General features: G+C 41.6%; 1 protein-coding gene across 4 annotated transcripts in view; it reads right to left on the reverse strand.

Annotated features, from left to right (window-relative positions):
* Positions 1 to 14,973, reverse strand: part of LOC119187681 (ornithine decarboxylase) — a 45,774-nt gene that overhangs the window by 21,502 nt on the left and 9,299 nt on the right. For 3 of the 4 annotated variants that reach the window (XM_075878488.1, XM_075878489.1, XM_075878491.1), the window contains exons 5-9: positions 12,558 to 12,724; positions 5,933 to 6,067; positions 2,921 to 3,086; positions 2,062 to 2,215; positions 906 to 1,009 (exon numbers count right to left, since the gene is read on the reverse strand). In XM_075878488.1, coding sequence (XP_075734603.1) covers positions 906 to 1,009; positions 2,062 to 2,215; positions 2,921 to 3,086; positions 5,933 to 6,067; positions 12,558 to 12,724 — 726 coding nt within the window. The remainder of the gene's footprint in view (positions 1 to 905; positions 1,010 to 2,061; positions 2,216 to 2,920; positions 3,087 to 5,932; positions 6,068 to 12,557; positions 12,725 to 14,973) is intronic. The other variant, XM_075878490.1, reaches the window with a different exon arrangement.

Raw genomic sequence — 14,973 nt, forward strand, 5'->3', positions numbered from 1 at the left:
ATATATATATATATATATATATATATATATATATATATATAAGAAAGGAAGTTTATACTTAGGGCTCGTTTTTTCGTGTTTGACACAATAATAATAGGATCTAACAGACAATTATGTAAAAAAAGTATACGGGAAGTTATTATACTAAATTGTGATGCAAACGTGAAGAAAGAAAAGTGGGTGAAAAGTTATCTTGCCATTAAGGAGAACCAAACTGCGACCTTCGAATAACGCGTTTGATGCTATACACCTGCGCTCTAGCCCCGCCGCGGTGGTCTAGTGGCTAAGGTACTCGGCTGCTGACCCGCAGGGCGCGGCTTCGAATCCCGGCTGCGGCGGCTGCATTTCCGATGGAGGCAGAAATGTTGTAGGCGCGTGTGCTCAGATTTGGGTGCACGTTAAAGAACACCAGGTGGTCGAAATTTCCGGAGCCCTCCACTACGGTGTCTCTCATAATCATATAGTGGTTTTGGGATCTTAAACCCCACATATCAATCAAATCACCTGCGCTATAACGGCGGCTAACCCCCCACTTACTTTATCGGGTATATATGTGTGAATATTGTGTCAAAACACGGAAAAACGATCCCTTAGGTATACACTTGTTTCCCTTATATATATATATATATATATATATATATATATATATATATATATATATATATATATATATATACACAAGGCACCATTGGTCAGCTGTTCACGTGCTACGTGATGCCAAACAGGCTCATAAAGACTGTGCTACACTCGTCGCCATGGCTACTGGTGGTGCTGAGTGACACTCGCACGTTTAGGTTCACATATATACCGAATAAAGTAGGCATATATATATATATATATATATATATATCATTATACCACGTCTCCGCTTGTGTTCTATAAAAGTTTTACGAGAAATTACTCACTGCTAACGGCCGAATACTTATTCCTTTTTCTTCACTTGCATCTCTTGGGATACTGTTGTACTTACTTTCGTTGATAAAGACTTCGTCATAGCGTTGGCATCCAGCTGAAACACACCAATGAATACTGTAGTATGTGTTAAAGAGACATCTGTAATGTGTTCTTTAATTAAATTATACTTGTCTGTACCACTTTTCATCTCATTATTCAGTAAGGTTTGGATTGCATGAACACCAATAAATAGCGTGCGTGATGGGCTGATGTATTTCGGAAAGTGTTATTAGAGCTGTTAATTACATACAAACGCAAATAATTCTATATGAGTCTTGAGCCCCTTTTCAAGTAATTACCGAATAATCCAAGTACTGAAGTTTATTGCCTAGTGAATCGATTGACGCAAACGTCTATCAATATTTCCAAGAATGAGGTTTCTTATGGTTACTTGAGGCACGATTAAACACGTGATTTTTTCCTATCAAACCAATAAGTGTGCTGAAATTCACACTAAGAGGGATGGGGCGGCAGAGATAAGCTTAGTCAACTTAAGTCATTACCTTGGGGTTCATCATTAAATAGAATCTCTGCGTTACATTGTGATTCCCGTGTGACGTAGTGTTACTAATATATAAGTTTAGTCCTCTATTAAGCCTGGCACTGGCACGTGCGGACACTCAGCGGCAAGAAGCGCATCTGGTTCAAACGCCACTCCTGATTTATGTCAGGTATCAGCCAACAGCAGTAATGTGCTGTTTGACAACATACAACTGACTCTCCTCCCACCAAAGTGAGTGAGGGCGGTGTCTTTGCATGACAAAAGGGCCTTTGAAGAAGTGGCCACATCACGCTTGGGTTATAATGACTTTGCGCGCTGCACAGCACTACAGAAATTGTCTGAACTTTTCAAAGCGGCGCTTGCTGTCTGCACAATGTGTTCTTCCTATTAAGCCCTTTGCGGTTAGGGATGGACAAAATTTCGCTTGATCGAACATAAAGTCGACGAAAATAGCACCGAATGAACAGGAACATGGGAAGAAAACACACAAATACATTGAACATTATGTTTAAAGTTAGCGCCTATGTTGCGCGTTCTCTTCTCGGGGATTTCATCTAGTACGATATTCGCTGGCGCCTTCAAAGAATACAATATGGGTGGCATACCTTTCAGAGCTGTTACCTTGCTCTTCTTTGCTACAACCTTGGTCGCAAGAGTGAAGGCTGAGGCCACCAGAAATGGTCCTGGCTCGGCAATCACTGTCAGTTCCGATGAGGAAGAAAAGTGCTCATTAAGTGCCGATTTTATCAGTCGGGACACCTGCGAATGTAAAAGTTAATGCAATCGATCAGTGAATCACTGATATTAGGCGAGTTTTTCAATTACATTATTTACCACCAGTTCTCCTAGTGATGCCGTTATGCCACCACTGATAGAACCAGCGCTAAAAACGGGGAAGTGGCTTAAATGTTCCGTATACTTCTTCTAGAAACGCGATACACAAGAATTTGTTACTATGTCTTGTTTTACCGTACTCTCTTTGGTGCTTAATGATAAAGCAATTTTAGAACTACATATATATGTAGAAAGCTCTTTTGCACAAGTAGGTAGTTTCTCTCTTAGTATTCAGTTACCTCTCAAGTACAGTTTTTAGATTGTACAAAAGTCAACACTTCCGCATGAAACATCTATGACTCAAGCTACATATACGACACCGGTGCTGCTGTTATGTTTTAAAAGAAGATGATGTAGATTCTCTTTAGGTTGCGATATTCAGTATTTGCACTTGCATTTTCCCGTTATGATGATATGCAAGTACTACGTTCCACTTGTACTAGCAGCTCAAGTAACACTTTTTTGTGCTGAGCCATGAAAAGGTTATAAACATACATAAGTAGACATTAGCAGCCAATTTGGCATCCTATCACGCTTCCCGCAGTATTGTTTCATTCCCAAAAGTATTTCTGCCCCTTCTTAGATAATCAAATATATTGCTTTGAAACAAATTAGTCATTATGTTCTTACCTGCAAGAACCCTTCATTCTTTTGGGAAGTTATCGCAAATCCTCCACCAATGTTGAGCACTGTCATGGAGAAACCCATTTGCTGTCCCAAGTCAAATACTGAGCGAGCATTTCTAACAGTGAGCGAAAATGCGTCATCCGTAAGAGAAATCACACCCATGTCGAACCTGCAAGTGCCATGGGGGAATTAGTTTCGTGTCCTCCTGTGCAACCATATAGCGAGTAAAAAAAAAAAGGAATACTAACAAGCAGAACTGTAAACGTTTGCGATCCATAGAAACACCTGTGGCTTCCCTGTGAGGCCATTTTTTCTGTCACTTGCCACGAAGTAGTGGAGAGAGAACCTTTTCATGGAATCCACTATTACGCACCTCACTGCACATAACGTGTTAATATTACTTTTTTGTTGGTTTTAAACATTTTCATCATTGCATGATTTTAACTGAAGAAAAAAATAATGATATTTCGTTGGTATTGCAGTTGGTTTTCTCCAACATGAGAGAAAATTCAAGGCCCTCTTGAAAGACTCATGGGTTAAACAGAAAACTATTTTTTCTTAACGCGGCCACAAAGCATAGGGAGAAGACTAAACCACCTCGTTGACAGACGCCTAAATTCGTGAATTAGCCGAGGGGTATGAAAAGTATTCTTTCATAAGTATTCTTTCGTATGGATGACGATAGTCTGCTGGCTTTATAAACTCACTCGATGCATCGAATATCCTTTTTTTTCTTTTATTTCTGTTGAGCTCACTAACTTGTCGCATACGGAATACACACTTCGGTTACTTTCAAGCGTACACTGTAGCACGTATATCTCCAGTGTGGGTGCAATGTGCACCTAACGTGTGCTTGCACTGTTAATAGAGGTATCTGGTCTGTCCTTATTTTCGACTCGGCAAACAATCACAGACCACTTCAGATTCTGTCACCCTCTGTGTAGAGAAAGTAGGTGCTTCAGTAAGTGAAGGGTACGCGAGACAACGAGGAATGCCTTGGCTCTGCATTATGTCGACTGTTGATGCTCTCCTTGCGTCAAACGTTATCTTTGATAAGAGGGTGACAAGAGATACAGCTTAGCAAGGAGGACGCTTTGCAAGTGACCATGCCATCTATGGGGCTGCTCTGCTTAGACTGTTTTTCTCGATATTGCGTTTCGTCGACACCATAGAGTTTCTTGCTAAAATTGCTTGATTATATTATTGTGCTTCTATCTTCCGAATACGAGGGGAATGGCGCAAAGCTCAGAGATATATATGCCTGATCCCTGTGATTGTCGCTTGAAACATTAGTTCGTTATTTTAAGAAGCTATGTCCCCTTTTAATGCGTCACATGTAAAGGCGAAGCTTCTCTTAGTTTAATGTTGTCCTCCATCAGGAGTAACCAGCAGTATTAGGCAGACAGACAGACGGACGGACAGACAGACAGACAGACAGACAGACAGACAGGCAGGCAGGCAGGCAGGCAGGCAGGCAGGCAGGCAGGCAGGCAGGCAGGCAGGCAGGCAGGCAGGCGGATGGACACATGGACGGACGGAAGGACGCATGGACGAATGCACAGACAGATGAACGCACGGAGAGACAGACGGACACACAGAGAGACAGGCAGAAAGACGGACGGACAGATGGATGGACGCTTCGCCCACTCATCATCATTAGCTCCATGGATACACTGTGATTTCATTAATTGTTGAAATCTGTGTGCACATGAAACTAACTCTAGCCATTGTTTCACCTCTATCGCAATATTTTTGTGAAAGACGATACGTTTGCTAAGTTCCAAATGCGATGGGAAGGTAAAAGATTGAATTTATTATTGTTCTACCTATACTTCTCATCCTTGTAGCTCGCCTATGTGTACAATAGAGCCAGAGCGGACTCTTATCGTTTTATGGGAATAAATAAGGCAAACTTTGGGAACAGCGTTCGTCGCTGCAGACGAATTTTGCAGGACATCTATACCCCGCGCTGGACATGTACAATCGACTGTGTGCGGACAGCGTTAAAAATTTGCAAAGTGAGGTATCTGACAAGACTTCATATTTAAAGTGGTACTGGCCACACTGGCTGTATATACCATTTGCAGGCTGTATGCTTAATCAGCAACTTTACAGCGATTTGTAGCCTTTTGATGTGTGCTTCAAAGCGGATCCCGAATGCCGGTTACCTCAGGAAGAACACGTTCATTGTCGCATAAGCCCACCTTATGTTAATTCAGAAATATTTCTTACGCTAACATTTTCCCAGAAATAGCACCATGAGATACCATGAGACAGTGTCGATACACATCCGGCATTCTTGCTGGGTTTATCACTCGTCATTTATTTATTATTTGCCCCCATTGCATGTTAGCAGATAAGACACTCGTCTTGTTGACCTTCTGACCTCTCTGATAACCCTTTTCTCTGTGTCTCGCGAACGACAGTCACGATTCATTATCTCTAGAGAGTTGTTTTGAAGAGCGTTTACGCACTTCGCAACGCTGACAAAGAATGGCACCTAGAAGCATCTGCGACCTAAATCCGTCGAGATAGCAAAAGCAAAACCCTTGGTCTGGTTCACTTTCTACATGTGCCTAGGGATGACAGCCTATTTCAATGTGTGTCCATGCAATATATGTCAACCCAACAGGGCCATTACGACTATAAGTTTTTTCACTTCTATTCATTTCCTGTCTTGGATTTATAATGGGTTACAGAGATTTAATGAAAGAGACATACACCGCGCGACAGGGGTACAGGGACTCCTGATATCCACGCCTTGAGAGTGTTGTTTTAGATTTAATCATCATGGTCGAAGTTTCAGGTTGTCGCATCGTATCACCTATCGCTCACACTATGATAGTACTGGAGACACGGAAAGGAAACAGATCCTAATATATAGTAATATTACCTGGTTAAGTCAACCTAGATTTATCATTTAGTTAATATATAATCAGTGGTCAGATATAAGAGAAAGTCGGCACAACGCTACTGGCTAAAACAAAACTTTATGTTGCATGCTGTTATACTCACGAAACACCGACGATCTTAAGCTGCTTTTTCTTTGCAATACGCATAAGTTGCTCAGCTTCTTCTAAAGAACATCCAAACTGATCATTGAGGAATGCTTGCTGTGAGGAGTCGTGCACAGCAATACGCAGGAGCAACCTGAAATTCATGGTACACATTCGTATGTCATGGTTAAGGTACCTATACTCCAGAAAAAGCAAACAGGCTGCAGGAATGCACCCCAGTAAGCTTTCTGAGAATATACAGTTGCTCAAAAATTAGTCACCTTAGCGTGCTCATCGTAACGTATTCACACATTTGCTCTTTAGGTGCACAACAAGTGAAAGCCTATGTTACAAAACAAATTAAAAAAATGGCCTCGTATCTGCATTTTCACTGCAATTGTCGTCAAAAAACGATAGTCTTGCGTGTGGAGTGAGCGGACAAAACGTTTATCTTATGTTTTGTGCGAGAAAATTGGTGAATTGTGTTCTGGCAGTGCTGCGCTAGAGAGTCTTGATCTGTGCAGCGAAGGCGAACGAGCGCATCGAGGCACGTTTAACACGAGTGCCATCTAGCAGATATCTTCGAAAGCGAAGGAAGGCGTGCTCGCCCACGGAAAAATAGGCGCGCCTCGCCTGTCTCGGAGGCGATAAGGAGTAGAACGCGAAGCGACGGGCAGGGGCCACCACCGTGTCGTCTTAGCAAAGCGTTGGAGACACTTGTCTTTTTGAGCATCGCGTTGCACTGTCAGTGCAGCGCGATAAACCTTACGGTCCTTATAATTACTTGTGTATGCCTTCTCTAGTACAAAAGCACACATAAAAAACATCGACGTTTTGTTATGGTGCCTCAGATATGCGCAATAATTGTTTTTTAATGGACAATCCCACAAGTATGAACGCTGCACCTTGCGCAATAGTGGTGGACGCTGCGGATGTTGTTGGCCGTTTGAGGTATCGTGTGGTGCCGTTTGGGGTATTGTTACCACGAACAAATAGAAAATGTACAGAGAGACCAAAAGTTTGGTGTTGAAGGTCCCCAAGAAAGACTATCATCTTTAAAAACTAAGCACTTGTGCCCACTCCAGGCCAATAGAATAGAACAACAGAATACGAAGATGGTAAAAGGGGGTTCTGTAAATGCTTTGAGTGTTTGACCAGAAGGGTAATAAAACATTGTACACTGGTTAAAAACGAATCAAATGAGATTCAATTGAAATTAGTTGTATTTCCTAACGTTGCATGTTGCATGATTGCGTAGGGTTAAAAGTTACAGAAGTACCTTGTGGGGACCCAATGACCAGACATGTAAGTGCTTTGATTGGTGGTCATCAGGCCTTTACCTATTTACACCTTGAAATCTCTGTACAAATGACACTGAATCGTTCCCAATATGTACAACGATAAACTTTGAAGTAATGAACAACTTACATATCATGGTTTAGGGGTCCCTTCTATTTATTTCACTCTCTTTGCAACATGAAAGTCAACCATGTAGGCAGCTGCATGACCATTCTCATAGGCCCAATATTACGCTGACTTCAACCCACAAATTTTCTCATGTTTCAAAGAAGATCATCGCATCAGATACCACTGCAAAATTGGAGTCAGAGGCGGCGATGTTGGCTGTAATCAGTGCAAACTTATTAGAAAAAACATATATTTTGTTCACCTTACCTTTACTTCCCGGGGGATCCACTATGCTTTTCAACAAGAGAGTTGTAGGTACGATAGTGTCACAATGTCGTAATGTTCTTTTTTACGGCGAAGCTGCTCAAGCTCTCGGTAAATTGCGTTCTTCCGTCGTAAAAAACTCAATATGATTATGATGATGATGATGATCCTTCATATACAGGCGCACACCCACACAGGGGGATCGGCAAGAACTGGGTGGCCGGATCTTTAAGTTAAAGGCTTATCGTTTTACGAATACAAAGTAATTTTGGACTGACTGAAATAATATATATATATATATATCCAATAATTGAAAAAGGAGTATATCTGAGCAAAGATGCAGGCTGCATGGTGTGATTTGAGACAGAGGTAGTGATGGGTACGAAACGAATAATATAGGTAAAAAAATTTCACACTAACGTGGCAATCGCTTTGTTTCGATTATGTAGTCAAATATCACAGAGCAGACGTCCCTGTGGCTTTACCGTAATTTAAAGCTGCCTAACAATAAAAGTACCGCCACACTTATTTCTAATCATAATTTTTCAAGCGTACTTACCAGATATCTTTTTGCTGATAAGAATATCGGTGACAGAATAAAAATACATAATATACCGTTTCTATTTATTCGCAAACCAAACGCAACGATGAGCCCGGCATATCTTCTCTTCATTCTCTTTACCATCAAGTACGAAGCTCTTCAATAGGTTAGGCGCCACAGGATCTGGGAAAACCCCACTACCATGTACAGCAAGTGTTAAACTAAAACAAAAAAGTGAAGAAGAAAAGAAGAAAGAGAAGAAACTAGAGAGAAAGAGACAAAAGCGATATGATGGAGATGAAGAGGTAGAAAGACAAAAAAAGATAGCAAGAAACTATCAGAAAAAAGAGTTAAGATAAACCGAGAGAAAGTAGGGAAGAGAACAAGACAGCTAAGTAGAAACAAAGAAAGAAAGCGAAAAGTTCAGCAGTGTAGTTTTCTGAGCAAGTTGGTACATGATGGTAGGTGAAGAATTCCGGCAAGTTTCAAACGTGAGCACAAGAAGAAGAAAGTGACGCACGGAAAAAGCCGGAACTTATTACTTAACTTTATTGAGAGGCTGTAATATATAGAACACCGGTCTTATTTCGGCCAGATGGGCCGATGCTTCAACGAGCGCATGCTGCCAACTGGCTCATGAGAGCACTTGCCTTTGTACAGGAAGAGTTGCGGATAGGCTGGAGAGAGAAATATGCGAAGCTTTCCCCATCAGGAACTTGGGCGCTTAATTAACTGTCAGCGAACCTTCGGTACAAAATATTGATAAAGTATTTCGATACCAGGCGAATCTGTAATTTACTATGTAGCGCGCGTGTTAGGAGTAAGGTTAAGATAAACAAAGTGGAGGGTGTTAGATAGTATGTTGATGAAATTTCGCTGTTGGCTGTTTGCGCATCTGTGGTGGTGTTTTGGAGAAAAACTTAAGGGCACGTTGTAATTCACAAAGAGTGTTCAGCGAACGCCTGTGCTCATTGTGAAGGGTTCGGTCAGAATGGGACGTGATGCGCTTGTCTCCCTTCTTTCATGATTGTACTTATTGCAATGAACAGCCACGCTATGCAGGCAAAGCGTGAGCGTTGTAGAGTACAACGCGTGACTGACGTGACCGGCGTCAATTATCCCCCTCCGATGGCCACCTGGCACCATGCCAAGGCACGGGCGGGCATAAAGATGGACGGATGTGAGCATAAGCTTCACAGAGGCTTCGCGTTAATAGAGGTTTTTAGCAAGCTACGGAAACACGTTACGGAATGGCGGCCACACGGAACCGGCTGACGAGTGCGCATAGGCGATCATTGTACGCGCACACAGAAAGGAATTGTGTAGTATTTCCGTAACGTGTTTCCGTAACTTGCTAAAAACCTCTATTACAGTATTTTAACCCTTTGTTGGATATCGGGACAAACATGTCACACTTGTTATTTCTAGTTTTAGGCACTGTAGCTCCTTGAGAGAGCTTGCGCTACCACATACAACACAATGACTGACTATGTTGAGCACGCTGCAACTTAACTTATCCAGTTTCGTGATATTTTCGCAAAATAGAAGCGTGCAGAAATCCAAGAGCAATCCTATTTTTTTGTGTGTTTCGGCATTTGGGTGCTTATGTGTTCTTGCGGCTTATTTGAGGCAAAGAAAAATGTGGCGGATAAATAAATATTGTGTTTTTTTGCACTACAGTAACCACTTAGCAAGAACTATCAGCATTTTTGTAGTGTTCAAACATGTATATAATAACTGCACGTCTTTTACAAACAGCAGTGTAATTCTTGTGCTCTATTTTACGTTTAGCGCAGATAGTTAGAGCGCGTGGGCGGTTTGGTCTGTATTAATGGCACCATTTTACAGCGCAGCTGTCAAACTTTGCGTAATGAGAATTGGTGACAACTAAAAGCTATCGCCGTCATAAACTGGCACGCGCTCTCTTCGTACTGCTCTTCATATTCTGTATCACTCTGATTTCGAGCGCAATTTAGCTCCCCCTGTGACGCAATAACTGTGATGGGTGACAGAAAGTGAACACAAAGACAGAAGAAAAGAAAGAAATAGAAAGAAAGAGAGAGACAGCAATAGTGGGGAAACAAGGCGAGAAAGAGAGGAAAAGGTAGAAGGCGAGAAAACCAGTACAGATAGTGTGAAATAGACGTTGAAGAGAAAGAAATGCATAAAGGTGATTACAGGGAAAGCAAAGAAAGAAAGAGTGAGAGATAGGCAGGCGCTGATAATAGATACAAAAAAAAAGACAGCAAGCATAGCCGTGTATATAACAGGAAGGAAGTAGGAAATGGAAGCGAGGGTGAGGAGGAGGTCAACACCCTCAGATCCACTGCTTTCTGAGTCTTTGCAACACTACGGCGTAACTGCCCTAATTTTCTTCTGCTGAACAGAACAGGCCTCTTACTGCTGAGGAAGCAATTATGTTACTGCGTAGGTTGCTAGAGAACTCTGTTAAGGATGATGTGACAACTCATGTCCGCATGAGCATTGGTTTGGTGGGAACGCTGTCCAACCAAATTTTACCGGCATGCGATCGTGACGCCACTGCTGCTGAACTGCCGAATGAGTGCTCGCAAAGCACATGCCCATTCTGTAACATGCCTCTACGTGCATGAAAATCACTTCGAATCAGTTCACAAGAACCTTTTTTAACTGCCTGAGGAGGACGGCGAAGTGTATGAGTGAAGAGAAGTGAGGAGTAAGACATTTGAATTTCATCGTTTTCTTTGCAATAACACACTCCTCTACTTTCGAATCGGCTTTCTTGGAAATAAAAAGGGATCACTAACTTACAGAAGTGGTTTTCACACGATAATATTTGTTCCCTCATTTTTTTGCGACGGAAGGATTAATAAAGTTCACTTTCAAGACCAGCGTTGTCCTATGCGTTATATTTTTTCTTGCACTCGTGTTTCACAGATGATAAAACTCTTCACTTCAAACAAAAAGAAAGAAGCACAGAGAGATATGGAGCGAGAAAGATGGAAAAAATAGATGAAAGATAAATAAACAATGAAAGAGTGAGAAAAAATATTGCATAAAGAAAGAAATAGGAAGAACAAAATACAAAAAAACAGATACAAAAAAGAATAAAATAAACATACAGAAAGAGAAAGACAAAAAAAAACTAACGAAAAGAACAAGCAAAGGCACCAAGCTGCATTCTTCCTTCAGGTTTGGCACCAATAGAGTGAAGCTGTCATAGTTTTTGGGATGCTAGTATATTTTGACGTAAATGTTAGATTAAGAAGCTAGCGTGTGCAAAGACGCTTGCTTTTTCCAAGAAATCCTTCCCGGGCCGCCACAGTAAAATAGGGGTTACGGTTCTCGACTGCTGAGCCGTCCCAGGTTCGATGCCTGCCACAGCGGTCGCATTTCAGTGGACGTGAAACGAACGACGCCCGTGTTCTGTGCGATGTTAGTGTTCATGAAAGAACACCAGGTCTTGACAGATTTTCGGAGTCCTCCTCTACGGCGTCTCTCATAATCATATCTTGATTGTGGAACGTGAAACCCCAGATGATATTACACTACAAAGACAATTCTTATCGTCGTGAACGTGCTAATTTGTAGGGGCGAGCTTTAAGTGAACAGCTTGCTCTCCCACGCAGCCTTCTATACCTTGTAGGGAGTTGCGTTAGGTCTCGCAGTGAGCTTCGTATCTGCTGGGCTTCATACACCGGCAAAAAATAACAGGTAGCTTGAAGCATTCAGTTTTTCACGTCTGACTATTACCTACCACTGATTAGCTAACTCATTGTGATGACAATAACATATGTTAAAGCTAGAACGTTACATTTATATTGACTTATTGAACCTCACTGCATAAAGCTTATTGCAGTCTTTCAACTCAACTTCAAACAAGATTTCCTGCCATTTTCGCGTCAGATTTGCTTTAGTTTTTAAAAGATCTGAAAAATTAGGTTCAAAGTAACATAAACGATGGAGCGCGTGCCGCAAGCATTAGCAAAGATGCAGTGTGCGCCCTCCAGTCATCATAAACAGGTCTACTTCCCAAATCTGGTCTGGCAGCACGGCGCGATTAGCCTACAATACGATATGTTTGCTCCTCTTCTGGTTCTGACACTCCTTAAGAAGGCAACAAAAAACGCAAAACAAAAGTGAAATAACAAATTCGCTCGGCGCACCAGCGCTGTACCCTACCATTACCACATCAGAACTAGAACGCAAGCAAAATATTGCATTATACAGGAGTCGTGCAGAGCTGCTAAACCGAGTATGCGCACCTGTCAATAATGACGGCCGGATAAAGCTCACTATACCGTTACTACTGCTCGGTCAACGCGCTCTGCTGTTCGCGTTTCATTTGACGCCGATAGTGTGCCTGCTATAGGTGAGACAGTCCGTGTAATCAACGTGAGCATTACCAAAGTACAAGGTTTGACCAAAATGGAGGCCACGGGACTGAACTTACCTTGCCTTGTCATCTCTGATCCTTTCCATATCAACTGCCGAGTCAGAGCACATAAGCCGCACTCCGCATTTTTCGGCGTACTTCAGATGCGAAGGACATTTGGTCGTGCTCTCATACAAAATGCGGTTCTCTTTGACACCCATCTCCAGTAAAGTTTGTATTTCGTGCTATTAGAAAGTAATAGCGATAGAAATGATTTAGCTTTTAGGTAGATAGCTCTACTGAAAAAAAAGTAAAAAATCACGTCACTTATCTTTTTCAGAATACCAAAGTTCTCCTATGAGTTGGTTGGGGGTATAATTTGTTTTTTCTCTATTTTTAGCTTTGTGTCTGTTTTGAAGCGCATACTTTAGCTTAAATTGATTCAGTAGAAAGCGTGAAAAATTTTACTTGCCCAATTAGATCAGTATTCACAAAATGTTTCACACGGACGAGTTTAGCTACTCTGGTATATTTTTAGTTTTTAAGTTTACTTCGAAACCTAATGTATGTGCGCTATATTTCCAGTGCCATTAGCAAATAGAAAATACAGCTACGTCCATAAGCAATTATCTGAAGTGCTCCCACGGAAGGAAAATCTAGCCATAAAATAAGAGTCATCATGCTAATGTCGCACTGTGTTTCTGCCTTCTATTAAGGCGACAGCCTTAAACTGTTCAGTACACGGGCACGTTGGCGAAAAGTTGGTGTGTGGCAGAAAAAGTCACATATATAACCAACCATGCCTTGTGGATAGAGACACGTTAGCTTCACGTTCATTTCTTCATCGTTACATTATCATGACTAAAGAAAAGAAAATAAAAAGCTGCCCGCAAGATACAAAGTGCATGGTAAAATAGTCACGCCAGATGGCTTTCACCGTCAAGTCCTCTAAAGCTAATGCATAAGGGCCCGCGTCACTCAGTTTCACTGTAAAATTTGTTTTCACTGCCAAGAGTAACTATGTGTGAATAGACGGAGGATTCCATAATCTTAAGTCTTTTTTTTTTTTTCGTGAGAGAAAGCTGCATTCCTTCCTGCCGTCGCCGTTCGACCCGTTGTACTACAGGCAACGGTCCGCGTAACGCAGTAAAATGCGCGTGGTGGCACTTTAGTAATATTGTGATTTTGTGATTTCGGTCGATCGCCAGTCAATGAGGGCACTCAATACAGTGCCTTCCAAAGACACAATTACCCTCAAACATGCATAAGCCCCTGTTGCATGCGAGTAATGCGAGAATAACATTCATTAACAAGTTACGTACTCGATAACAACACGTTATTCGTAAACCAGCATGCCCTGCGCTACTAATTACGAGGATCGTGGTTAACAAGGAGCTCATACTTCTGCAATATTTGTAACCTCTGTTTTGGCACTTCTTTTGAACTCTTTTGGCACGTTTGAATTACGTTCACTAAATAACAAGCGTTCTGCAAACTTTTAATAAACCACTAGCACAGTCGCTAGGTTGCTTGTCACGCGATTGTATTTTCAATTTTGGTATGTCATGCAGGAGTGTATACCGCTTGTCGTGTAACCCCTAAGCGAGCTTGAACGTAAGAATTCAGCGCATATCAAGTAGATCAACCTGTACAATATTTATGCCTTTAATTTACATTTAAAGCTTTGTGCCATCTTCTTCCCATTCTACGGAATCGCCGAGTTAACTGAATGACAAACACACTACGACAACGCGCAAGTCACTGCATTAATACAGGGCGGTGACAAAATCGTTCTTCAAAAACAACGCAATGTGTATTTTTTAATTCGCTTGCAGAAGTGGGACCTGCTGACGGACTAGGTTTTTTTCGCCTGCAATCATAATTTCATGTTATTTACTAAATATTGCACTACAAGTGAATGCAAGAAACATTATCGTGTGTTATTTTTCACCTAATTACCCATTGGTTTCATTTCCATTTATCAAGCAAACAGGCGAGCTTCCCGAAAAACTTCCATTCTTTTATTAGGCGCTCTCAAGGACAAGCCCCAGAAACTTGAAGCGATACTGGCGAACGGAGGGTCACGCCACACGCACGTCACTTTGATGCGTACAGCCACTACTTGCAATAAAACTCTAATACCTCCCTACAGCACATGTCCATTGCCAACACAAAAAAGAATGATTGAGGTGGTCATTAAAAAAGCCTACTAAAATAATTTGTTTCCTGCCAGGGAAGAAACTTGTTAGAGATTCCATATGCTCTGAGCTTGTAGTTGGGGATAATAATGTTTCGGAACAAGCAGAATGAGCAATTATACTCGACCAGCTGGTATAGATCTGTCTTTGTAGGAAGCACCTAACATTTACACGAAACACGTAGAATAGACACAAGCACCCAACTTCAACAGAGCGTTTATTGTAAAACGTCAGAATATATTGGTGTAAAGGTAAATAAAATAAAAGAAACGAAAACCAATCAGCCAAAAGCCAAT

Source organism: Rhipicephalus microplus, chromosome X, assembly GCF_043290135.1.
Source record: "Rhipicephalus microplus isolate Deutch F79 chromosome X, USDA_Rmic, whole genome shotgun sequence".
In the NCBI taxonomy this organism is placed as follows: domain Eukaryota; kingdom Metazoa; phylum Arthropoda; class Arachnida; order Ixodida; family Ixodidae; genus Rhipicephalus; species Rhipicephalus microplus.